The 26,477-nt window shown below is 45.6% G+C and overlaps 1 protein-coding gene across 1 annotated transcript in view; it reads right to left on the reverse strand.

The window, feature by feature from the left end:
• The window catches only part of LOC308281192 (protein kinase C beta type-like), a 130,064-nt gene that overhangs the window by 7,845 nt on the left and 95,742 nt on the right, over positions 1-26,477 (reverse strand). Inside the window, 3 exon segments of the mRNA XM_080721311.1 lie at positions 106-213; positions 703-783; positions 8,405-8,543. Of these exon segments, the coding sequence (XP_080577437.1) occupies positions 106-213; positions 703-783; positions 8,405-8,543 (328 nt within the window).

The following is a 26,477-nucleotide window of genomic DNA, read 5'->3' on the forward strand; positions in this document are numbered from 1 at the left end:
ACCTCCTTCTCTGGCCTCCTGAAAGGTGAGTTTTCAGGGCAGTTTTGAAGGATGCCAGCGAGCTACATGTTTTAATTAAGGGGGTGTGTGTGTGTATTAACTCACCCCCTTGCAGATGGCTACAGCCTCCTTGCTCATGGCTTTAGGGTAGGAGACGTGATGCTCCATGATGGACTGGAAGAGCTCGTCTTCGTCCTCGCCGTCGAACGGAGGCTGAGGAGGGTCAAACACAACCGCTGTGAGTTTACACAGTAACATGGGTTTACTGTGAAACGACCTGGACATGCAAAGAACCCAGCTGACAATATACACACGCTAGGGCTGTCACCATATGACATTTTACATGACGATTAATTGTCATTTAGGTTTTGAAGTTGCACCTGGCAGATATGACGCATAACATAAATACAAAAATAAATTACTGACATATTTGACAACTTACTACTTAAAAAATAACATTGATAGTGGAAATAGCCGATCTACAAGCTCACAACGTGTCGCGATGCGACGCGTTGTGAGCTTGTAGATCTGCTATTTCCACTATTTCTGTAAATTTTCAACATTCACGATTATGACGATTATGACAAAATAATTGCGATAATGTCAAATAATCACGATTAGACGATTATGTAATAATTGTGACAGCCCTAATGCACGCACGCACGCGCACACACGCACAAACGCACACACGCACACATGTACCTGTCCGGCTAGCATCTCGTACAGCAGAACTCCGTAGGCCCACCAATCTACCGACTTCCCATAGGGCTGGTAGGCTATGATCTGTAGGAGAGGAGAGGAGAGCAGATTAGGGCTGGTAGGCTATGATCTGTAGGAGAGGAGAGGAGAGCAGATTAGGGCTGGTAGGCTATGATCTGTAGGAGAGGAGAGGAGAGGAGAGCAGATTAGGGCTGGTAGGCTATGATCTGTAGGAGAGGAGAGGAGAGGAGAGGAGAGGAGAGGAGAGGGGAGGAGAGGAGAGGAGATTAGGGCTGGTAGGCTATGATCTGTAGGAGAGGAGAGGAGAGGAGAGGAGAGGAGAGGAGAGGAGAGGGGAGGAGAGGAGAGGAGATTAGGGCTGGTAGGCTATGATCTGTAGGAGAGGAGAGGAGAGGAGAGGAGAGGATAGGAGAGGAGAGGGGAGGAGAGGAGAGGAGAGGAGATTAGGGCTGGTAGGCTATGATCTGTAGGAGAGGAGAGGAGAGGAGAGGAGAGGAGAGGGGAGGAGAGGAGAGGAGAGGAGATTAGGGCTGGTAGGCTATGATCTGTAGGAGAGGAGAGGAGAGGAGAGGAGAGGAGAGGAGAGGAGAGGAGAGGAGAGCAGATTAGGGCTGGTAGGCTATGATCTGTAGGAGAGGAGAGGAGAGGAGAGGAGAGGAGAGGAGAGGAGAGGAGAGGAGAGGAGATTAGGGCTGGTAGGCTATGATCTGGAGGAGAGGAGAGGAGAGGAGAGGAGAGGAGAGGCGAGGAGAGGAGAGGAGAGGAGAGGAGAGGAGAGGAGAGGAGAGGAGAGGAGAGCAGATTAGGGCTGGTAGGCTATGATCTGTAGGAGAGGAGAGGAGAGGAGAGGAGAGGCGAGGAGAGGAGAGGAGAGGAGAGGAGAGGAGAGGAGAGGAGAGGAGAGGAGATTAGGGCTGGTAGGCTATGATCTGGAGGAGAGGAGAGGAGAGGAGAGGAGAGGAGAGGAGAGGAGAGGCGAGGAGAGGAGAGGAGAGGAGAGGAGAGGAGAGGAGAGCAGATTAGGGCTGGTAGGCTATGATCTGGAGGAGAGGAGAGGAGAGGAGAGGAGAGGAGAGGAGAGGAGAGGAGAGGAGAGGAGAGGAGAGGAGAGGAGATTAGGGCTGGTAGGCTATGATCTGTAGGAGAGGAGAGGAGAGGAGAGGAGAGGAGAGGAGAGCAGATTAGGGCTGGTAGGCTATGATCTGGAGGAGAGGAGAGGAGAGGAGAGGAGAGGAGAGGAGAGGAGAGGAGAGGAGAGGAGAGGAGATTAGGGCTGGTAGGCTATGATCTGTAGGAGAGGAGAGGAGAGGAGAGCAGATTAGGGCTGGTAGGCTATGATCTGGAGGAGAGGAGAGGGTTAGACCTCAAATTAAACCTTAGTACAGTTCTCAAATTCTGCCTGAAACTGACCCGGCCCGGCCCGGCATTGTCAGGCCCGGCAGAGCCTGGGGCTCTGTCACTCAAGCGTCAGAGAACAGGCTCATATCCCTGTCTGTCTGTGTGTCTGCACTAAGCATGTTAACTCAGCGGGTCAAACTCTTTGATGTCGCTGGAGGCCCACAACGTTTTGACTTGTTTACTGTATTTACAGTATTAACTTTAAATCTCACCGTTAGGTCGGGGCTACGCCTGGATGCAGCCCATTCACCGCGGGTCGCTTCGAGTCAACGCTGAGAGCATCGCGCGGCCGTTTTTCTCTATATACTCCAATGCATTTCCCCATCTTTAACGCCCTTTATCTCTGATGTTTGTTTTATGGCTAAAACTGTGGCGGGGTGCGGCAAAATGACCAAATTTTGATCGGCAATGAACAGTTATGATCAACACTGGTCAGTAAGTTACACAACAACATCCTGTCTGCGGTCATGTGACCAAGTGACTTCATGACGCATGCATTGACGCAGCAGTGCCAGGGGCACCCGATGTGTTAATCGACACATTATTTGCGAATCGGCGCCGAGGCCGAAAATCAACGCGTCGATCGACTTTTTTCACTTTTTTCCCCCCGCTAAGCAGCAGCTGATAGGAGAGCACAACGGCGCATTACTTTAAGCAACACAACTTATGCAGCTGCACCCATCAGAACTTGCATCAAAGCCCTAATAATAATTATAATAAATAATTGCTCTTCCTTGCGTTAGCATGGAGTCTGTTCTCTAGAGACTAGAAGCGGAGTAACAAAGTCCATGGAACGTAGTGGGAGCGCTCAGGCTGGCACCCCAGGCTAGTGGGGGGCCAGTGGCATAGCTCAGGGGTAGAGAAACCGGTATTAGAGCACGAAGGGTTCCCGAAGGGTTCCCAGTTCGAATCCGGGCTCCCCCTGAGTTAATGTCGAAGAGTCCTTGGGCAAGACTCTGAACCCCACATTGCTCCCGGTGAGCAGGTTGGTGCCTTGCATGGTTTCCTCCGCCACCGGTCTATGAATGTGTGCGTGAATGGGTGAATGTAATGCACAATCTATGTAAAGCGCTTTGGATAAAAGCGCAGAGTTGGGATCCGTTACTCAAAAAAGTAGTGCACTACATATTACATATTACCTTTGAAAAAAGTAGTGCCTTACACTACTTCATTAGTCCATGGAGAAAGTAACTAGTTACACTACTCGTTACACTACTTTTACGTTACTCCATAAAAAAAGTCTGAGATGCATTGCCAACATATATTAGACATATTAATATTTATTAGATATAATAATATCTAATACAATGCATTATATTGTTCAATGAATTGAGTCCCAGGGTTTACTGGTGGTCATTTGAATGAGTTTAATTATAATAATAATAATAATAAAAACAATAAATAAAAATGATAATGTAATTATTTCGGAGCCTCTGGTGCCTTGTTGTAATTTAGGACTCCCATTGTGCAGCAAAAAAAAAAATACATTCATGAGTTTATTCATTTATCCACCTGACATTATATAGCCTATATATGGTTCTGTTCCGTTTGTCAATTGTCAGTAAGTTTAAGCAGATTTCATTCCATTTGGCTCCTATGGATTTTACAGGCCAGGGGTGCACCCTCATTTTGGCGAGGGAGCACCCCCACCTCTCAGTAATTCCCGAAATTTACATTATAATACAGTAGATCAGCATTGGCTGGCCACAACAGGTTTGGCACACACTCCCATTGGTATGCAAATTTAGCCTTTTGTTTTCACCTGGCCGATTTGAGATGGGTAGTCTATCCTTCACTTAAAACATTGTGGGCACCCTCAGCCATTGTGGTCTGCCGCCGGCCCTGACCTAACCACTGCGCAGCACAGCAGCTGGGGAGAATGACCAACGAGGCGATTGATTTACTGTGTAGGCCTACACTCAAATAGTTCGAACAGTATCAAACTGATTGTATAGCTGCTGAAACTTCATGCTTAAAAAAGCGATATCACCAACGTTTTTTTGCATAAGGATTAAGGATTATATTTATTCCGTCATCACAAGGACATCATGTCAGAGTGAGTTCACTTGTCGTGTCGTCAGAGTTCTCTCTTTCCCTCTCTCTCTATCTCTCTCAGCCTACATGGATTAGTAGGCTAATTCATTCCTTTGGCTTGCTTATTTCGGGGTTTTGGGTTATTGTATCACATGTAGGATATTAATCTAGGTTGTTAAAGCAACTGTCGGGTTTGCGCACCGTATTATGCGCTGCCTGCTGTGTGACTTTTTTTCCCCTCTTCTCTCTCTCTTTCTCTCTCTCTCTTCCTAAAGTAATTCATTTCTTAGCTTGATGTTATAAATATCCTTAGTTGGGGTTTTTGTTGTATTTAGTCTTTTTATTAATCTATAAGGGTGACTGTTATCAAATGTCGGGTGCCTGCTGGCTGCTGCTGTTGATTGCAGGCAAGTCACCGTGACCTGCTGCACTGACTGACTTGTGTTTGATTACCTTTTCTCTGGATAGTTATTTTAGTGAAATGACAGTTCCAATGTTCTAAAAGACAAGTGGTGATGTTTACAATCGGTTCCTGCTGAAGGCAGAAGCAGGAGCACGAAAGTAGCGAGTAGCGAGTACACCCAAAAAACTGATTCAACCCCCCTATAAATGTGACACATATAAATTATGTTTGCTTTATTTAATTACTTCACTTCAAGGCATAAGCATATACATTTAATTGATGTAACTCAAATATTATTAATAGTGCCAGATGTGATACATTTACATTATGTTGGCTTTATTTAAATGTATTTAATTATAATATATGCAAATGTATTGAATTGATGTAACTGAACAAATATTAATCGTGCTTACCTTAAATATATACATTTACAATATATGCATTTTTATTAAATTGTTCCAACTCAAATGTAATTAATAGTGCTTATACAAAATCTATTCATTTAACATTATGCATTTATATTACATTCATGTAACTCAAATCTTAGTAATGGAATTTAAAAACACATTGAAAATGAGTTCCAATGAAAACTCCCAGAGTCCCATAAACCACGCCTCTCACCAATTTTATTGAGTAGTTTTTAAGGCTGAAATCATTCTGAGAATATTGTTTGAATCCAACTCAATTTTATTAAGTACATTTTACAGATCTGAGAAGTGACTCCAGCCCTTTCCCTTGATTGGTCAAATAAGTTGGTCACATGTTATGCAAAGCATGCTGGGAACAGCATTTTTCTAGGTTTTCAGGGAAATGTTTAAGCTTTCGGGAGCTAAAAATGCTAAATGTATCATATATGTGTCTGCCTTGGCAAGATGACTGTCATATGTCAGAATTTGATTTGTCAGTATTTGAGCCTTAACCCTAACCCTAACTGCTAGGCTGCTAGTTTAAGCTTGAGCTCCCTCCCCATGCTAGGCTAAAAGAGAAGAACTCATGGTAACTTTGAGGTTATTGCGTTGGTTTTCTCTTAAATGTTCTGATTATTCAATAATCACTGCTATTGCATATATCCATTATGCATCTGTATGTTGATATTGTAAAACTTGAAACAAATCATCCAGAAGAAAACCTGAAACCGAACTCTTCTTATGTAAATGTAAAAGTATTTTATTTATCTTAGCTTAATTCCATAAAAATGAGTTGAACCAACACATTTACGTTAACATTTGTTTGAGTTGGACAAACGTAAATTAATTAAGTTCATATAATTAACTTGGCTTAAGTTAATGAAAATGAGTTGGACTAATTGAACAACATGCATTGCATTGAATGTAGATTTGACTTGGGACTACATATATCCCATATATAAATTTACTCATATAAAATGGGTGGAAAAGTTTCACACATTTAAAATGTGTTCAACTGAGAGATTATTTTTTTGGGTGTAACGCAACCAGGCAGTATTTGTAGTGTTATTACTATTTCGGAGGAGTAGTACCGTTACACTACTCGTTACCGGAAAAAGTATTATTATTACAGTAACGCGTTACACCCAACTCTGTAAAAGCGCTATATAAATGCACCATCTACCATTTAGTGTATCAAATGTGGAGCTTTGGTCTGCCTCGCTCTCCCTCCCCGACCGCGTCCACGGGTGTGTCGCGTTAACGACGAGTAGTGTATTTTGTGTTGGGTTTTATTGTCGATCTTGACAAAATCACGGCACACGAAGCGACGCTGCCATTAACATAATCACAGTTAAAAGGGTCAATTTGTTTCTTACCGATAGGGGTACATTTGTGTAATGGAACATGTAGACATTTTTGTATGGTGCAGTGTGGTGTGGTGCTAAAGCTGCAACATTTGGCTTGGCAACATTTTTTAAATCATTTAAAAAAAAATGTTATAATTAGTTTTCCTGTTCTTTTTTCACATTAACATCACCATTAAATCCTATTGTTTAGTATTACAATGCCATTGGCCACGATATTTGCATATAAATACCCCCCACAGAGGCTGACATTCACACCTCCCAGAGAAGTTGAAATTCCTGCGTCTGGACGAACATCATCTCACTTTTTAACTGAAGCTATTCCTCACCAAAAACAGCAGTAAAATGCCTGTAATATTTCTTTAAATGAACACGTGTCGTACCTGGAGAGTTTGACATTCACTAATGGGTCGTATTTATCAAAATAACAACATTATAATGGTTACAGTGTATACATCATAGACCAGGGGTTTTCAAAGTGGGTGACGGGGCACCCTGGGGTGCCGCGACGGCAGTCCAGGGGTGCCGCGAGATCATTTGATAATATTTTGAATTTATTTGGACACTTGAAAACATATTTACTATCATTTTAAACTTGAAGTACAAAGTTATTTTCAGTCAGTTCTAACCAAAATGGCTGTTATCTCAACGTTTTCCTCACAACATAATCACTAAAATATCGTCACCGTCGGGCAGAAACCTCGTATCTCCAAGTTTCAAATGTGTACGTCTTTTGGTAAAGCAAAGCCCTGCTTCATCATACAAGGCGGTCGCACAAAACTAGTGAAAACAGCCGATCTACAAGCACACAACGCCTCGCAATGTGAGGCGTTGTGTGCTTGTAGATCGGCTGTTTTCACTAGTTTAGTACATTGTATAGATGATAAATACAAAACGAAGGTGCTGGGAGTGAAAATTATAATGTAGGGGTGCCTCGGATTAAAAAAATATTCATGGGGTGCCCTGAGACAAAAAAGTTTGGGAACCCCTGGCATAGACTTTTAAAAAAACATGGACGGTGCGAAGCCGTTGCTTTCTATGCTGCGAAAATTGCGCTTTTTTTGTCCCTTGTATGGGAGTAGCCATCATTGTTTGAATGGTACCCCAGGAATCATAAGGAATGCTATTGGCTGCCACCGGTCACGTGGAACCGCAGGGATACATGGGAGAATGTGCTCCCGAAATAAAGCACACGAAGAAGAACACAGCAGTTTAGTTGGCCACGCCCCCCACAAATTTATCATCAATTTTAACATAAATGGGACCATATTTGCACTAAACGCATATCATGGTGATTGAAAGGCAGTTTTTTACTAGCGACAGGACCCATAAAGTATTTATGACGATGTTTATTAAGGTTAGAAAATGAATGGGGTCCAATGGAGAAATATTCTTTTTGGTACCTCGCGGGGGGAAAACAGCGCAACTAGTGGCCAATCATCTGTTCCGGGAATGCTTCATGAATAATCCAGCCAACAACACCCCTGATATACAGACATATAATATTGATGACCCCTGACCATAGACTGTAGAAAAATATGAACGATGCGAAGCCATTGGTTTCTATGCAGCGCAAATGGCCCTTTCTACCCCTTGGAATGGGTGTCGCCATCATAGAATTGTAAAGGCACCAGAGGAGGCTATTGGCTGCCAACAGTCACGTGCAACCGCAGGGATACATGGGAGAATGTGGTCGGAGCCTCCTGAAATACAGCACACGAAGAAGAACACAGCCGGCTGGTATCAGTTTAGTTGGCCACGCCCCCCCGCAACTTTATCATTTATTTTAAAATAAATTGGACCACATTTCGAAAAAACAAATATGATGGTGATTGAAAGGCAATGTTTAACTAGCGATAGGAACCATACAGTATTCATGAAAATGTTAATTAAGGTTAGAAAACGAAAGGGGAAAATGAATGGGATCCAATGGAGCACAATTCTTTTTTGATCGGCCGGGGGGGAAAACAGCGCAACTAGCTGCCAATCATAGGAAGTTTTACTTCCCTATTGGAGTCATTTTAAATCGGTAGAACTATGCCCCTACCCCTGACACACACACACACAGGGTGGGGTACCTCGGGGGCGATGTAATCGGGGGTCCCGCAGAAGGTCTTGGTGGTGACCCCGTCCAACATGTTCTCTTTACACATGCCGAAGTCTGCGATCTTTATGTGACCCTCTGCATCCAGCATCACATTGTCCAGCTTCAGATCCCTGCACGCACGCACGCACACACACACACACACACACACACACACACACACACACACACACACACACACACACACACACACACACACACACACACACACACACACACACACACAGCAGATAATTATACATTAAAGGTGATACACCATGCATTTAAAAAGTATTTATGTCATATTGTTTATGTCCCAAAAACGTTTTTCAAAAGGTTTGAGGCTAAATTACCACTCCTGAATAGAGAGCCTCTCATTTTGGCCTGAACTTTTTTTTCTTCAAAAACGGCCGTCGATGATGTCATCGACAGCAGCAAATCTGGACAGCCTGTTTTGAGAACCCGTGGGATGCTTTTAACCTCCGCCTTCCCAAAACCAGAGAAAGACACAACGGTCAGAAATGGGACTTTGTGAGGATAGAAGGTGCTAGTGGGACCCCCAAAAAAGGTTTTAAAATAGGAAAAGTGAAATTTCATGGTGTATCACCTTTAAAACTATGCCCAGAGCTATTCCTCTTTACTTGCGTTGGGTCGCGTGTCTGTCGCGTATCTCTGTTTATATCAGGTCGCACTTGATGATGGTGACATCACCAAAGAATGCTGGTCCCTGATTGGCTATATAGCTATATTGGTTTAAAGCTGTGGCAGATCGCTCTGGTTTCCAGGCTCCAGCCAATAGAAAGAGAGCAGTCTAGTTTATAGCTGTGGCAGATCGCTCTGGTTTCCAGTCTAGTTTATAGCTGTGGCAGATCGCTCTGGTTTCCAGGCTCCAGCCAATAGAAAGAGAGCAGTCTAGTTTATAGCTGTGGCAGATCGCTCTGGTTTACAGTCTAGTTTATAGCTGTGGCACATCGCTCTGGTTTCCAGTCTAGTTTATAGCTGTGGCACATCGCTCTGGTTTCCAGTCTAGTTTATAGCTGTGGCAGATCGCTCTGGTTTACAGTCTAGTTTATAGCTGTGGCACATCACTCTGGTTTCCAGTCTAGTTTATAGCTGTGGCACATCGCTCTGGTTTCCAGTCTAGTTTATAGCTGTGGCACATCGCTCTGGTTTCCAGTCTAGTTTATAGCTGTGGCACATCGCTCTGGTTTCCAGTCTAGTTTATAGCTGTGGCACATCGCTCTGGTTTCCAGTCTAGTTTATAGCTGTGGCACATCGCTCTGGTTTCTAGTCTAGTTTATAGCTGTGGCACATCGCTCTGGTTTCTAGTCTAGTTTATAGCTGTGGCACATCGCTCTGGTTTCTAGTCTAGTTTATAGCTGTGGCAGATCGCTCTGGTTTCCAGTCTAGTTTATAGCTGTGGCACATCGCTCTGGTTTCTAGTCTAGTTTATAGCTGTGGCACATCGCTCTGGTTTCTAGTCTAGTTTATAGCTGTGGCACATCGCTCTGGTTTCCAGTCTAGTTTATAGCTGTGGCAGATCGCTCTGGTTTCCAGTCTAGTTTATAGCTGTGGCACATCGCTCTGGTTTCTAGTCTAGTTTATAGCTGTGGCACATCGCTCTGGTTTCCAGTCTAGTTTATAGCTGTGGCAGATCGCTCTGGTTTCCAGTCTAGTTTATAGCTGTGGCACATCGCTCTGGTTTCTAGTCTAGTTTATAGCTGTGGCAGATCGCTCTGGTTTCCAGTCTAGTTTATAGCTGTGGCAGATCGCTCTGGTTTCCAGTCTAGTTTATAGCTGTGGCAGATCGCTCTGGTTTCCAGTCTAGTTTATAGCTGTGGCAGATCGCTCTGGTTTCTAGTCTAGTTTATAGCTGTGGCACATCGCTCTGGTTTCCAGTCTAGTTTATAGCTGTGGCACATCGCTCTGGTTTCTAGTCTAGTTTATAGCTGTGGCACATCGCTCTGGTTTCCAGTCTAGTTTATAGCTGTGGCACATCGCTCTGGTTTCTAGTCTAGTTTATAGCTGTGGCAGATCGCTCTGGTTTCCAGTCTAGTTTATAGCTGTGGCAGATCGCTCTGGTTTCTAGTCTAGTTTATAGCTGTGGCAGATCGCTCTGGTTTACAGTCTAGTTTATAGCTGTGGCACATCGCTCTGGTTTCTAGTCTAGTTTATAGCTGTGGCACATCGCTCTGGTTTCCAGTCTAGTTTATAGCTGTGGCACATCGCTCTGGTTTCTAGTCTAGTTTATAGCTGTGGCACATCGCTCTGGTTTCTAGTCTAGTTTATAGCTGTGGCAGATCGCTCTGGTTTCCAGTCTAGTTTATAGCTGTGGCAGATCGCTCTGGTTTCCAGTCTAGTTTATAGCTGTGGCAGATCGCTCTGGTTTCCAGTCTAGTTTATAGCTGTGGCAGATCACTCTGGTTTCTAGTCTAGTTTATAGCTGTGGCACATCGCTCTGGTTTCTAGTCTAGTTTATAGCTGTGGCACATCGCTCTGGTTTACAGTCTAGTTTATAGCTGTGGCAGATCGCTCTGGTTTACAGTCTAGTTTATAGCTGTGGCACATCGCTCTGGTTTACAGTCTAGTTTATAGCTGTGGCACATCGCTCTGGTTTACAGTCTAGTTTATAGCTGTGGCACATCGCTCTGGTTTCTAGTCTAGTTTATAGCTGTGGCAGATCGCTCTGGTTTCTAGTCTAGTTTATAGCTGTGGCAGATCGCTCTGGTTTACAGTCTAGTTTATAGCTGTGGCACATCGCTCTGGTTTACAGTCTAGTTTATAGCTGTGGCACATCGCTCTGGTTTCCAGTCTAGTTTATAGCTGTGGCAGATCGCTCTGGTTTACAGTCTAGTTTATAGCTGTGGCACATCGCTCTGGTTTACAGTCTAGTTTATAGCTGTGGCACATCGCTCTGGTTTCCAGTCTAGTTTATAGCTGTGGCAGATCGCTCTGGTTTACAGTCTAGTTTATAGCTGTGGCAGATCGCTCTGGTTTACAGTCTAGTTTATAGCTGTGGCACATCGCTCTGGTTTCCAGTCTAGTTTATAGCTGTGGCAGATCGCTCTGGTTTACAGTCTAGTTTATAGCTGTGGCACATCGCTCTGGTTTCCAGTCTAGTTTATAGCTGTGGCACATCGCTCTGGTTTCCAGTCTAGTTTATAGCTGTGGCAGATCGCTCTGGTTTACAGTCTAGTTTATAGCTGTGGCACATCGCTCTGGTTTCCAGTCTAGTTTATAGCTGTGGCACATCGCTCTGGTTTACAGTCTAGTTTATAGCTGTGGCACATCGCTCTGGTTTACAGTCTAGTTTATAGCTGTGGCAGATCGCTCTGGTTTCCAGTCTAGTTTATAGCTGTGGCAGATCGCTCTGGTTTCTAGTCTAGTTTATAGCTGTGGCACATCGCTCTGGTTTCCAGTCTAGTTTATAGCTGTGGCACATCGCTCTGGTTTACAGTCTAGTTTATAGCTGTGGCAGATCGCTCTGGTTTCTAGTCTAGTTTATAGCTGTGGCAGATCGCTCTGGTTTCCAGTCTAGTTTATAGCTGTGGCACATCGCTCTGGTTTCCAGTCTAGTTTATAGCTGTGGCAGATCGCTCTGGTTTACAGTCTAGTTTATAGCTGTGGCACATCGCTCTGGTTTCTAGTCTAGTTTATAGCTGTGGCACATCGCTCTGGTTTCTAGTCTAGTTTATAGCTGTGGCAGATCGCTCTGGTTTACAGTCTAGTTTATAGCTGTGGCAGATCGCTCTGGTTTCCAGTCTAGTTTATAGCTGTGGCAGATCGCTCTGGTTTACAGTCTAGTTTATAGCTGTGGCAGATCGCTCTGGTTTACAGTCTAGTTTATAGCTGTGGCACATCGCTCTGGTTTCTAGTCTAGTTTATAGCTGTGGCACATCGCTCTGGTTTCTAGTCTAGTTTATAGCTGTGGCAGATCGCTCTGGTTTCCAGTCTAGTTTATAGCTGTGGCAGATCGCTCTGGTTTACAGTCTAGTTTATAGCTGTGGCACATCGCTCTGGTTTCTAGTCTAGTTTATAGCTGTGGCACATCGCTCTGGTTTCTAGTCTAGTTTATAGCTGTGGCAGATCGCTCTGGTTTACAGTCTAGTTTATAGCTGTGGCAGATCGCTCTGGTTTCTAGTCTAGTTTATAGCTGTGGCACATCGCTCTGGTTTCCAGTCTAGTTTATAGCTGTGGCAGATCGCTCTGGTTTACAGTCTAGTTTATAGCTGTGGCAGATCGCTCTGGTTTACAGTCTAGTTTATAGCTGTGGCACATCGCTCTGGTTTCCAGTCTAGTTTATAGCTGTGGCAGATCGCTCTGGTTTCTAGTCTAGTTTATAGCTGTGGCAGATCGCTCTGGTTTACAGTCTAGTTTATAGCTGTGGCAGATCGCTCTGGTTTCTAGTCTAGTTTATAGCTGTGGCACATCGCTCTGGTTTCTAGTCTAGTTTATAGCTGTGGCACATCGCTCTGGTTTCTAGTCTAGTTTATAGCTGTGGCAGATCGCTCTGGTTTACAGTCTAGTTTATAGCTGTGGCAGATCGCTCTGGTTTACAGTCTAGTTTATAGCTGTGGCAGATCGCTCTGGTTTCTAGTCTAGTTTATAGCTGTGGCACATCGCTCTGGTTTCCAGTCTAGTTTATAGCTGTGGCACATCGCTCTGGTTTCTAGTCTAGTTTATAGCTGTGGCACATCGCTCTGGTTTACAGTCTAGTTTATAGCTGTGGCACATCGCTCTGGTTTCTAGTCTAGTTTATAGCTGTGGCACATCGCTCTGGTTTCCAGTCTAGTTTATAGCTGTGGCACATCACTCTGGTTTACAGTCTAGTTTATAGCTGTGGCAGATCGCTCTGGTTTACAGTCTAGTTTATAGCTGTGGCAGATCGCTCTGGTTTACAGTCTAGTTTATAGCTGTGGCACATCGCTCTGGTTTCTAGTCTAGTTTAGAGCTGTGGCACATCGCTCTGGTTTCTAGTCTAGTTTATAGCTGTGGCACATCGCTCTGGTTTCTAGTCTAGTTTATAGCTGTGGCACATCGCTCTGGTTTACAGTCTAGTTTATAGCTGTGGCAGATCGCTCTGGTTTACAGTCTAGTTTATAGCTGTGGCACATCGCTCTGGTTTCCAGTCTAGTTTATAGCTGTGGCACATCGCTCTGGTTTCCAGTCTAGTTTATAGCTGTGGCAGATCGCTCTGGTTTACAGTCTAGTTTATAGCTGTGGCAGATCGCTCTGGTTTACAGTCTAGTTTATAGCTGTGGCAGATCGCTCTGGTTTACAGTCTAGTTTATAGCTGTGGCACATCGCTCTGGTTTACAGTCTAGTTTATAGCTGTGGCAGATCGCTCTGGTTTCCAGTCTAGTTTATAGCTGTGGCAGATCGCTCTGGTTTACAGTCTAGTTTATAGCTGTGGCAGATCGCTCTGGTTTACAGTCTAGTTTATAGCTGTGGCACATCGCTCTGGTTTACAGTCTAGTTTATAGCTGTGGCAGATCGCTCTGGTTTCCAGTCTAGTTTATAGCTGTGGCACATCGCTCTGGTTTACAGTCTAGTTTATAGCTGTGGCAGATCGCTCTGGTTTACAGTCTAGTTTATAGCTGTGGCACATCGCTCTGGTTTCTAGTCTAGTTTATAGCTGTGGCAGATCGCTCTGGTTTACAGTCTAGTTTATAGCTGTGGCAGATCGCTCTGGTTTCCAGTCTAGTTTATAGCTGTGGCACATCGCTCTGGTTTACAGTCTAGTTTATAGCTGTGGCAGATCGCTCTGGTTTCCAGTCTAGTTTATAGCTGTGGCAGATCGCTCTGGTTTCCAGTCTAGTTTATAGCTGTGGCACATCGCTCTGGTTTCTAGTCTAGTTTATAGCTGTGGCACATCGCTCTGGTTTCTAGTCTAGTTTATAGCTGTGGCAGATCGCTCTGGTTTCTAGTCTAGTTTATAGCTGTGGCACATCGCTCTGGTTTCTAGTCTAGTTTATAGCTGTGGCAGATCGCTCTGGTTTACAGTCTAGTTTATAGCTGTGGCAGATCGCTCTGGTTTCTAGTCTAGTTTATAGCTGTGGCAGATCGCTCTGGTTTACAGTCTAGTTTATAGCTGTGGCACATCGCTCTGGTTTACAGTCTAGTTTATAGCTGTGGCAGATCGCTCTGGTTTCTAGTCTAGTTTATAGCTGTGGCACATCGCTCTGGTTTCCAGTCTAGTTTATAGCTGTGGCAGATCGCTCTGGTTTACAGTCTAGTTTATAGCTGTGGCAGATCGCTCTGGTTTACAGTCTAGTTTATAGCTGTGGCAGATCGCTCTGGTTTACAGTCTAGTTTATAGCTGTGGCAGATCGCTCTGGTTTCTAGTCTAGTTTATAGCTGTGGCACATCGCTCTGGTTTCCAGTCTAGTTTATAGCTGTGGCAGATCGCTCTGGTTTCCAGTCTAGTTTATAGCTGTGGCAGATCGCTCTGGTTTCTAGTCTAGTTTATAGCTGTGGCAGATCGCTCTGGTTTCTAGTCTAGTTTATAGCTGTGGCACATCGCTCTGGTTTCTAGTCTAGTTTATAGCTGTGGCAGATCGCTCTGGTTTACAGTCTAGTTTATAGCTGTGGCAGATCGCTCTGGTTTACAGTCTAGTTTATAGCTGTGGCAGATCGCTCTGGTTTCTAGTCTAGTTTATAGCTGTGGCACATCGCTCTGGTTTCCAGTCTAGTTTATAGCTGTGGCACATCGCTCTGGTTTCTAGTCTAGTTTATAGCTGTGGCACATCGCTCTGGTTTACAGTCTAGTTTATAGCTGTGGCACATCGCTCTGGTTTCTAGTCTAGTTTATAGCTGTGGCACATCGCTCTGGTTTCCAGTCTAGTTTATAGCTGTGGCACATCACTCTGGTTTACAGTCTAGTTTATAGCTGTGGCAGATCGCTCTGGTTTACAGTCTAGTTTATAGCTGTGGCAGATCGCTCTGGTTTACAGTCTAGTTTATAGCTGTGGCACATCGCTCTGGTTTCTAGTCTAGTTTAGAGCTGTGGCACATCGCTCTGGTTTCTAGTCTAGTTTATAGCTGTGGCACATCGCTCTGGTTTCTAGTCTAGTTTATAGCTGTGGCACATCGCTCTGGTTTACAGTCTAGTTTATAGCTGTGGCAGATCGCTCTGGTTTACAGTCTAGTTTATAGCTGTGGCAGATCGCTCTGGTTTACAGTCTAGTTTATAGCTGTGGCACATCGCTCTGGTTTACAGTCTAGTTTATAGCTGTGGCAGATCGCTCTGGTTTCCAGTCTAGTTTATAGCTGTGGCAGATCGCTCTGGTTTACAGTCTAGTTTATAGCTGTGGCACATCGCTCTGGTTTACAGTCTAGTTTATAGCTGTGGCAGATCGCTCTGGTTTCCAGTCTAGTTTATAGCTGTGGCAGATCGCTCTGGTTTACAGTCTAGTTTATAGCTGTGGCACATCGCTCTGGTTTCTAGTCTAGTTTATAGCTGTGGCAGATCGCTCTGGTTTACAGTCTAGTTTATAGCTGTGGCAGATCGCTCTGGTTTCCAGTCTAGTTTATAGCTGTGGCACATCGCTCTGGTTTCCAGTCTAGTTTATAGCTGTGGCACATCGCTCTGGTTTACAGTCTAGTTTATAGCTGTGGCAGATCGCTCTGGTTTCCAGTCTAGTTTATAGCTGTGGCAGATCGCTCTGGTTTCCAGTCTAGTTTATAGCTGTGGCAGATCGCTCTGGTTTCTAGTCTAGTTTATAGCTGTGGCAGATCGCTCTGGTTTCCAGTCTAGTTTATAGCTGTGGCACATCGCTCTGGTTTCTAGTCTAGTTTATAGCTGTGGCACATCGCTCTGGTTTCTAGTCTAGTTTATAGCTGTGGCAGATCGCTCTGGTTTCTAGTCTAGTTTATAGCTGTGGCACATCGCTCTGGTTTCTAGTCTAGTTTATAGCTGTGGCACATCGCTCTGGTTTCCAGTCTAGTTTATAGCTGTGGCAGATCGCTCTGGTTTCTAGTCTAGTTTATAGCTGTGGCAGATCGCTCTGGTTTCTAGTCTAGTTTATAGCTGTGGCACATCGCTCTGGTTTCCAGTCTAGTTTATAGCTGTGGCAGATCGCTCTGGTTTCTAGTCTAGTTTATAGCTGTGGCACATCGCTCTGGTTTCTAGTCTAGTTTATAGCTGTGGCACATCGCTCTGGTTTACAGTCTAGTTTATAGCTGTGGCACATCGCTCTGGTTTACAGTCTAGTTTATAGCTGTGGCAGATCGCTCTGGTTTCTAGTCTAGTTTATAGCTGTGGCAGATCGCTCTGGTTTCTAGTCTAGTTTATAGCTGTGGCAGATCGCTCTGGTTTCCAGTCTAGTTTATAGCTGTGGCACATCGCTCTGGTTTACAGTCTAGTTTATAGCTGTGGCAGATCGCTCTGGTTTACAGTCTAGTTTATAGCTGTGGCACATCGCTCTGGTTTCTAGTCTAGTTTATAGCTGTGGCAGATCGCTCTGGTTTACAGTCTAGTTTATAGCTGTGGCAGATCGCTCTGGTTTACAGTCTAGTTTATAGCTGTGGCAGATCGCTCTGGTTTCCAGTCTAGTTTATAGCTGTGGCACATCGCTCTGGTTTACAGTCTAGTTTATAGCTGTGGCAGATCGCTCTGGTTTACAGTCTAGTTTATAGCTGTGGCACATCGCTCTGGTTTCCAGTCTAGTTTATAGCTGTGGCAGATCGCTCTGGTTTCTAGTCTAGTTTATAGCTGTGGCACATCGCTCTGGTTTACAGTCTAGTTTATAGCTGTGGCAGATCGCTCTGGTTTACAGTCTAGTTTATAGCTGTGGCAGATCGCTCTGGTTTCTAGTCTAGTTTATAGCTGTGGCAGATCGCTCTGGTTTCTAGTCTAGTTTATAGCTGTGGCACATCGCTCTGGTTTACAGTCTAGTTTATAGCTGTGGCAGATCGCTCTGGTTTACAGTCTAGTTTATAGCTGTGGCAGATCGCTCTGGTTTCCAGTCTAGTTTATAGCTGTGGCACATCGCTCTGGTTTCCAGTCTAGTTTATAGCTGTGGCAGATCGCTCTGGTTTCCAGTCTAGTTTATAGCTGTGGCAGATCGCTCTGGTTTACAGTCTAGTTTATAGCTGTGGCACATCGCTCTGGTTTACAGTCTAGTTTATAGCTGTGGCAGATCGCTCTGGTTTACAGTCTAGTTTATAGCTGTGGCAGATCGCTCTGGTTTCCAGTCTAGTTTATAGCTGTGGCACATCGCTCTGGTTTACAGTCTAGTTTATAGCTGTGGCACATCGCTCTGGTTTACAGTCTAGTTTATAGCTGTGGCAGATCGCTCTGGTTTCTAGTCTAGTTTATAGCTGTGGCAGATCTCTCTGGTTTCCAGTCTAGTTTATAGCTGTGGCAGATCGCTCTGGTTTCCAGTCTAGTTTATAGCTGTGGCACATCGCTCTGGTTTCTAGTCTAGTTTATAGCTGTGGCACATCGCTCTGGTTTCCAGTCTAGTTTAGAGCTGTGGCAGATCGCTCTGGTTTCCAGTCTAGTTTATAGCTGTGGCAGATCGCTCTGGTTTCTAGTCTAGTTTAGAGCTGTGGCAGATCGCTCTGGTTTCCAGTCTAGTTTATAGCTGTGGCACATCGCTCTGGTTTCTAGTCTAGTTTATAGCTGTGGCACATCGCTCTGGTTTCCAGTCTAGTTTAGAGCTGTGGCAGATCGCTCTGGTTTCCAGTCTAGTTTATAGCTGTGGCAGATCGCTCTGGTTTCTAGTCTAGTTTAGAGCTGTGGCAGATCGCTCTGGTTTCCAGTCTAGTTTATAGCTGTGGCAGATCGCTCTGGTTTCCAGTCTAGTTTATAGCTGTGGCACATCGCTCTGGTTTCTAGTCTAGTTTATAGCTGTGGCAGATCGCTCTGGTTTCTAGTCTAGTTTATAGCTGTGGCAGATCGCTCTGGTTTCCAGTCTAGTTTATAGCTGTGGCACATCGCTCTGGTTTCCAGTCTAGTTTATAGCTGTGGCACATCGCTCTGGTTTCTAGTCTAGTTTATAGCTGTGGCAGATCGCTCTGGTTTCTAGTCTAGTTTATAGCTGTGGCACATCGCTCTGGTTTCCAGTCTAGTTTATAGCTGTGGCACATCGCTCTGGTTTCTAGTCTAGTTTATAGCTGTGGCAGATCGCTCTGGTTTCTAGTCTAGTTTATAGCTGTGGCACATCGCTCTGGTTTCTAGTCTAGTTTATAGCTGTGGCAGATCGCTCTGGTTTCTAGTCTAGTTTATAGCTGTGGCACATCGCTCTGGTTTACAGTCTAGTTTATAGCTGTGGCAGATCGCTCTGGTTTCCAGTCTAGTTTATAGCTGTGGCAGATCGCTCTGGTTTCCAGTCTAGTTTATAGCTGTGGCACATCGCTCTGGTTTCCAGTCTAGTTTATAGCTGTGGCAGATCGCTCTGGTTTCCAGTCTAGTTTATAGCTGTGGCACATCGCTCTGGTTTCCAGTCTAGTTTATAGCTGTGGCACATCGCTCTGGTTTCCAGTCTAGTTTATAGCTGTGGCACATCGCTCTGGTTTCCAGTCTAGTTTATAGCTGTGGCAGATCGCTCTGGTTTCCAGTCTAGTTTATAGCTGTGGCACATCGCTCTGGTTTCTAGTCTAGTTTATAGCTGTGGCACATCGCTCTGGTTTCTAGTCTAGTTTATAGCTGTGGCACATCGCTCTGGTTTCTAGTCTAGTTTATAGCTGTGGCACATCGCTCTGGTTTCTAGTCTAGTTTATAGCTGTGGCACATCGCTCTGGTTTCTAGTCTAGTTTATAGCTGTGGCAGATCGCTCTGGTTTCTAGTCTAGTTTATAGCTGTGGCAGATCGCTCTGGTTTCTAGTCTAGTTTATAGCTGTGGCAGATCGCTCTGGTTTCCAGTCTAGTTTATAGCTGTGGCACATCGCTCTGGTTTCTAGTCTAGTTTATAGCTGTGGCAGATCGCTCTGGTTTCCAGTCTAGTTTATAGCTGTGGCACATCGCTCTGGTTTCCAGTCTAGTTTATAGCTGTGGCAGATCGCTCTGGTTTCTAGTCTAGTTTATAGCTGTGGCAGATCGCTCTGGTTTCCAGTCTAGTTTATAGCTGTGGCACATCGCTCTGGTTTCTAGTCTAGTTTAGAGCTGTGGCAGATCGCTCTGGTTTCTAGTCTAGTTTATAGCTGTGGCAGATCGCTCTGGTTTCCAGTCTAGTTTATAGCTGTGGCACATCGCTCTGGTTTCCAGTCTAGTTTATAGCTGTGGCACATCGCTCTGGTTTCCAGTCTAGTTTATAGCTGTGGCAGATCGCTCTGGTTTCTAGTCTAGTTTATAGCTGTGGCACATCGCTCTGGTTTCTAGTCTAGTTTAGAGCTGTGGCAGATCGCTCTGGTTTCCAGTCTAGTTTATAGCTGTGGCACATCGCTCTGGTTTCCAGTCTAGTTTAGAGCTGTGGCAGATCGCTCTGGTTTCCAGTCTAGTTTATAGCTGTGGCAGATCGCTCTGGTTTCTAGTCTAGTTTAGAGCTGTGGCAGATCGCTCTGGTTTCCAGTCTAGTTTATAGCTGTGGCACATCGCTCTGGTTTCTAGTCTAGTTTATAGCTGTGGCACATCGCTCTGGTTTCCAGTCTAGTTTAGAGCTGTGGCAGATCGCTCTGGTTTCCAGTCTAGTTTATAGCTGTGGCAGATCGCTCTGGTTTCCAGTCTAGTTTATAGCTGTGGCACATCGCTCTGGTTTCCAGTCTAGTTTAGAGCTGTGGCAGATCGCTCTGGTTTCCAGTCTAGTTTATAGCTGTGGCAGATCGCTCTGGTTTCTAGTCTAGTTTATAGCTGTGGCAGATCGCTCTGGTTTCCAGTCTAGTTTATAGCTGTGGCACATCGCTCTGGTTTCCAGTCTAGTTTATAGCTGTGGCACATCGCTCTGGTTTCTAGTCTAGTTTATAGCTGTGGCAGATCGCTCTGGTTTCTAGTCTAGTTTATAGCTGTGGCACATCGCTCTGGTTTCTAGTCTAGTTTATAGCTGTGGCACATCGCTCTGGTTTCTAGTCTAGTTTATAGCTGTGGCACATCGCTCTGGTTTCCAGTCTAGTTTATAGCTGTGGCAGATCGCTCTGGTTTCTAGTCTAGTTTATAGCTGTGGCACATCGCTCTGGTTTCTAGTCTAGTTTATAGCTGTGGCACATCGCTCTGGTTTACAGTCTAGTTTATAGCTGTGGCAGATCGCTCTGGTTTCCAGTCTAGTTTATAGCTGTGGCACATCGCTCTGGTTTCTAGTCTAGTTTATAGCTGTGGCACATCGCTCTGGTTTCCAGTCTAGTTTAGAGCTGTGGCAGATCGCTCTGGTTTCCAGTCTAGTTTATAGCTGTGGCAGATCGCTCTGGTTTCCAGTCTAGTTTATAGCTGTGGCACATCGCTCTGGTTTCCAGTCTAGTTTAGAGCTGTGGCAGATCGCTCTGGTTTCCAGTCTAGTTTATAGCTGTGGCAGATCGCTCTGGTTTCTAGTCTAGTTTATAGCTGTGGCACATCGCTCTGGTTTCTAGTCTAGTTTATAGCTGTGGCACATCGCTCTGGTTTACAGTCTAGTTTATAGCTGTGGCAGATCGCTCTGGTTTCCAGTCTAGTTTATAGCTGTGGCACATCGCTCTGGTTTCTAGTCTAGTTTATAGCTGTGGCACATCGCTCTGGTTTCCAGTCTAGTTTAGAGCTGTGGCAGATCGCTCTGGTTTCCAGTCTAGTTTATAGCTGTGGCAGATCGCTCTGGTTTCCAGTCTAGTTTATAGCTGTGGCACATCGCTCTGGTTTCCAGTCTAGTTTAGAGCTGTGGCAGATCGCTCTGGTTTCCAGTCTAGTTTATAGCTGTGGCAGATCGCTCTGGTTTCTAGTCTAGTTTATAGCTGTGGCAGATCGCTCTGGTTTCCAGTCTAGTTTATAGCTGTGGCACATCGCTCTGGTTTCCAGTCTAGTTTATAGCTGTGGCACATCGCTCTGGTTTCTAGTCTAGTTTATAGCTGTGGCAGATCGCTCTGGTTTCTAGTCTAGTTTATAGCTGTGGCACATCGCTCTGGTTTCTAGTCTAGTTTATAGCTGTGGCACATCGCTCTGGTTTCTAGTCTAGTTTATAGCTGTGGCAGATCGCTCTGGTTTCTAGTCTAGTTTATAGCTGTGGCACATCGCTCTGGTTTCCAGTCTAGTTTATAGCTGTGGCACATCGCTCTGGTTTCTAGTCTAGTTTAGAGCTGTGGCACATCGCTCTGGTTTCCAGTCTAGTTTATAGCTGTGGCAGATCGCTCTGGTTTCTAGTCTAGTTTATAGCTGTGGCAGATCGCTCTGGTTTCCAGTCTAGTTTATAGCTGTGGCACATCGCTCTGGTTTCCAGTCTAGTTTATAGCTGTGGCACATCGCTCTGGTTTCTAGTCTAGTTTATAGCTGTGGCAGATCGCTCTGGTTTCTAGTCTAGTTTATAGCTGTGGCACATCGCTCTGGTTTCTAGTCTAGTTTATAGCTGTGGCAGATCGCTCTGGTTTCTAGTCTAGTTTATAGCTGTGGCACATCGCTCTGGTTTCCAGTCTAGTTTATAGCTGTGGCACATCGCTCTGGTTTCCAGTCTAGTTTATAGCTGTGGCACATCGCTCTGGTTTCTAGTCTAGTTTATAGCTGTGGCACATCGCTCTGGTTTCTAGTCTAGTTTATAGCTGTGGCAGATCGCTCTGGTTTCCAGTCTAGTTTATAGCTGTGGCACATCGCTCTGGTTTCTAGTCTAGTTTATAGCTGTGGCAGATCGCTCTGGTTTCCAGTCTAGTTTATAGCTGTGGCACATCGCTCTGGTTTCTAGTCTAGTTTATAGCTGTGGCACATCGCTCTGGTTTCCAGTCTAGTTTATAGCTGTGGCACATCGCTCTGGTTTACAGTCTAGTTTATAGCTGTGGCACATCGCTCTGGTTTCCAGTCTAGTTTATAGCTGTGGCAGATCGCTCTGGTTTCCAGTCTAGTTTATAGCTGTGGCACATCGCTCTGGTTTCTAGTCTAGTTTATAGCTGTGGCACATCGCTCTGGTTTACAGTCTAGTTTATAGCTGTGGCAGATCGCTCTGGTTTCCAGTCTAGTTTATAGCTGTGGCACATCGCTCTGGTTTCCAGTCTAGTTTATAGCTGTGGCACATCGCTCTGGTTTCCAGTCTAGTTTATAGCTGTGGCAGATCGCTCTGGTTTCCAGTCTAGTTTATAGCTGTGGCACATCGCTCTGGTTTCCAGTCTAGTTTATAGCTGTGGCACATCGCTCTGGTTTCTAGTCTAGTTTATAGCTGTGGCAGATCGCTCTGGTTTCCAGTCTAGTTTATAGCTGTGGCACATCGCTCTGGTTTCTAGTCTAGTTTATAGCTGTGGCACATCGCTCTGGTTTCCAGTCTAGTTTATAGCTGTGGCACATCGCTCTGGTTTCCAGTCTAGTTTATAGCTGTGGCACATCGCTCTGGTTTCCAGTCTAGTTTATAGCTGTGGCAGATCGCTCTGGTTTCCAGGCTCCAGCCAATAGAAAGAGAGCAGTCTAGTTTATAGCTGTGGCAGATCGCTCTGGTTTCCAGTCTAGTTTATAGCTGTGGCACATCGCTCTGGTTTCCAGGCTCCAGCCCATAGACCCGCCCACTCTCTGAGTGGATTGCTTCTCTTGGTCTGGTGTTGCATAACCTCGCCCACCAGGCTTTCTGAGAGAAAGCCTGGTGTTCGTTCACAACAGGCCGTTTGGTTTCCGCCTAAAGCGCGGAAACCACTAGAAGAAGCGGCGTCGCTTTGATTTGGTTCCCTCCGTTTGTTTCCCCAATCCCTATTAAAACGCTTGAGTAGCCTAGTGTAGTCTTGCCAGTCGCTAACAGTTGGACTAAAAGATGCACATACCAAACACATTTTTCAAAAGCAAAACTACTCCGCATCAATGAGTTTATTAGGTAGGCCCTAAAAGTATGTCCTTGAGCGCAGGGGAATCATTCTGGGTTCAAACTGAATCCGGTTTGATAGTTCTGGCAAACTGTAGTCCTTTGAGGACTACAACATGATGTAAAGTGGTTTCCTCTCTCGACCCAGATCAAACCTCGAAAAGTGAAGTGATCCCAGACTAGGTGTTGCATAATGAACCTCTACCTGATTTGGTCTGAGGCAACACCAGCCAATGAGAGTCAGAGCCTCGGAGGAGGGGGTGGGTCTAACTATTGAAAATCAACAGAAACAGAGGAGGAAGGGGGAGCTCAGCCAAAGCTCTTAATTGCTCCCTTTGAACTTCAAAGGGGGGTTGTGTGTGCACACCTCGTTAGCATCAAAGACAACGACCTGTTTGATGCCTGTCATAGAGGGGAGGGGGGGGGGGGGGGGATGTTTTTGTGTCAACACAAGTCAAACACAACCCCTCCCACCAGATCTCTTGTGATTGGGAATTTCAAATTTCAAATCCCCTCCCCTTTGAAATCTCCACCCAATGGGACAATGTCAGACTGAAGCTCCGCCTCCAGCTAGTTCAGTGTTCCTAGAGCCTCATTGTGATTGGCTAGGCTAGTTCAGTGCTCCCAGAGCCTCATTGTGATTGGCTAGGCTAGTTCAGTGTTCCTAGAGCCTCCTTGTGATTGGCTCAGCAGCACATTTGAACGAGAAACAAAAAAGGCACCTTTATCTGTGTTTCCGGCTCATAGCTGTGTCTGCCCGCGAGACTCAAATGAAGCTTAATGAAGCTATGGGAAACTATTCTCACTACGCTCAAATGAAGCTATGGGAAACTGTTCTCACTACGCTCAAATGAAGCTATGGGAAACTGTTCTCACTACGCTCAAATGAAGCTATGGGAAACTGTTCTCACTACGCTCAAATGAAGCTATGGGAAACTGTTCTCACTACGCTCAAATGAAGCTATGGGAAACTGTTCTCACTACGCTCAAATGAAGCTATGGGAAACTAGTCTCACTACGCTCAAATGAAGCTATGGGAAACTATTCTCACTACGCTCAAATGAAGCTATGGGAAACTATTCTCACTACGCTCAAATGAAGCTATGGGAAACTATTCTCACTACGCTCAAATGAAGCTATGGGAAACTATTCTCACTACGCTCAAATGAAGCTATGGGAAACTATTCTCACTACGCTCAAATGAAGCTATGGGAAACTATTCTCACTACGCTCAAATGAAGCTATGGGAAACTGTTCTCACTATGCTCAAATGAAGCTATGGGAAACTGTTCTCACTACGCTCAAATGAAGCTATGGGAAACTGTTCTCACTACGCTCAAATGAAGCTATGGGAAACTGTTCTCACTACGCTCAAATGAAGCTATGGGAAACTGTTCTCACTACGCTCAAATGAAGCTATGGGAAACTGTTCTCACTACGCTCAAATGAAGCTATGGGAAACTGTTCTCACTACGCTCAAATGAAGCTATGGGAAACTGTTCTCACTACGCTCAAATGAAGCTATGGGAAACTATTCTCACGTGGCCTGACTGTTGCCTAACGCGATTTGCAAATGCTCCCGGCATACAGTCTGGGGCACGGAAATAGAAACGATGAGTGCGACATAGAACGGATGTGACGCAACCGCTCCCTTGGTGCAGTAGCAATAACATGTCCTACTGGAAGCGTTATGTCTCCTTTCAACATTTGTTTGGGCGTTATTTGGTCTTTCTCTGGTGTTGTTGGTGTTACTTCCATGATGTTTTCAAATGTGTTCTTAAACTATACACTCATAACAAGAATATGCCGCTCAAATGGCTCTGTCTGTGTTTCTGTTATGTTTCCAGTGGGACTACAGTTCCGTGCAGCAGTGGCTACTTCCGATACTTGCCGTTAGGGAGCTGCCGTTCCAGACTCTATATAGCATTCAGAGATTGTGGAATAGTTGTCTGGCTACGCGAGACTAATGGGAAACTGACTGTTAACAGTAAACAGGAAAGACGCCATCTGAATCCGGGACCACAGTAATCCTATTGCACGAGTGAAATAGGCTTCTCTATCCCAAGGAACCCTTCCCCTTCTCTCTCGCTGATCAGGCTCCTCCCCCCCGTTCTCTCTCGCTGATCAGGCTCCTCCCCCCTGTTCTCTCTCGCTGATCAGGCTCCTCCCCCCCCCTGTTCTCTCTCGCTGATCAGGCTCCTCCCCCCCTGTTCTCTCTCGCTGATCAGGCTCCTCCCCCCCCCCCCGTTCTCTCTCGCTGATCAGGCTCCTCCCCCCCCCTGTTCTCTCTCGCTGATCGAACTCTAGTCTGACGTCACACAACAAAACAAACCATGAACAGCAAATTGTACCGACGTCACGGCATGTCCAGTTCATATATGGACATATCTGCCATGCCTGCCCCCCACCTTAAAGACCATATATGGACATATCTGCCATGCCTGCCCCCCCCACCTTAAAGACCTTACCAAGTATTAAACTTAAAATTCAGCGTTTTGTTTTAGCGTTTCATTCATTTCGCGTGGACAGACAAGACGACCTTTCTTTCTTTCGTCGAACGAGCGAAACAAGCAAGCAAGCAAAGCAAAACAGACAACCATGGCCGAGGCAGCGGACCCCCAGCGGATGGAAGCGGCCGCTCTGCGGCAGGGCGGCGAGGACGCCACGGGCAGCAGGGTAGAGCTGCCCGGACGCCTGCAGGCCTACCGGGAGGAGGAGGAGCCTACCGGGGAAGACCTGGACCTGAAGGAGGAAGACGTGGTGGACCAGTTGGAAGGAGGAGAAGACGTGGCCGCCGTGAGAGACGAGGAAGAAGAGGTTCTGGTGGAGAAGACGGGAGGGGAGGAAGGGTTCGCTAAAGACGAGGTTTCCGCCGCCGCCGCAGCCGCCACCGACAACAACAAAGACGTGGACATGGAGCAGGAGAAGGGCGGCCCCGGGTCGTCCGAGGAGAAGAAAGTGGTGAAGATATCTCCCCCGGTGTCCTCAGACCAGAGGCTGCTGCAACGGGCCAAGCGATTCAACTTGCCCACCACGGTGCCCGCGGTACAACGATTCAATGTGCCCACGGTGCCCGCGGTACATCGATTCAACGTGCCCACGGTGCCCGCGGTACAGCGGTTCAATGTGCCCACGGTGCCCGCGGTAGAGCGATTCAACTTGCCCACCACGGTGCCCGCG

The sequence above is a fragment of the Nannobrachium achirus genome, assembly GCF_963921795.1.
Source record: "Nannobrachium achirus genome assembly, chromosome: 3".
In the NCBI taxonomy this organism is placed as follows: Eukaryota; Metazoa; Chordata; class Actinopteri; order Myctophiformes; family Myctophidae; genus Nannobrachium; species Nannobrachium achirus.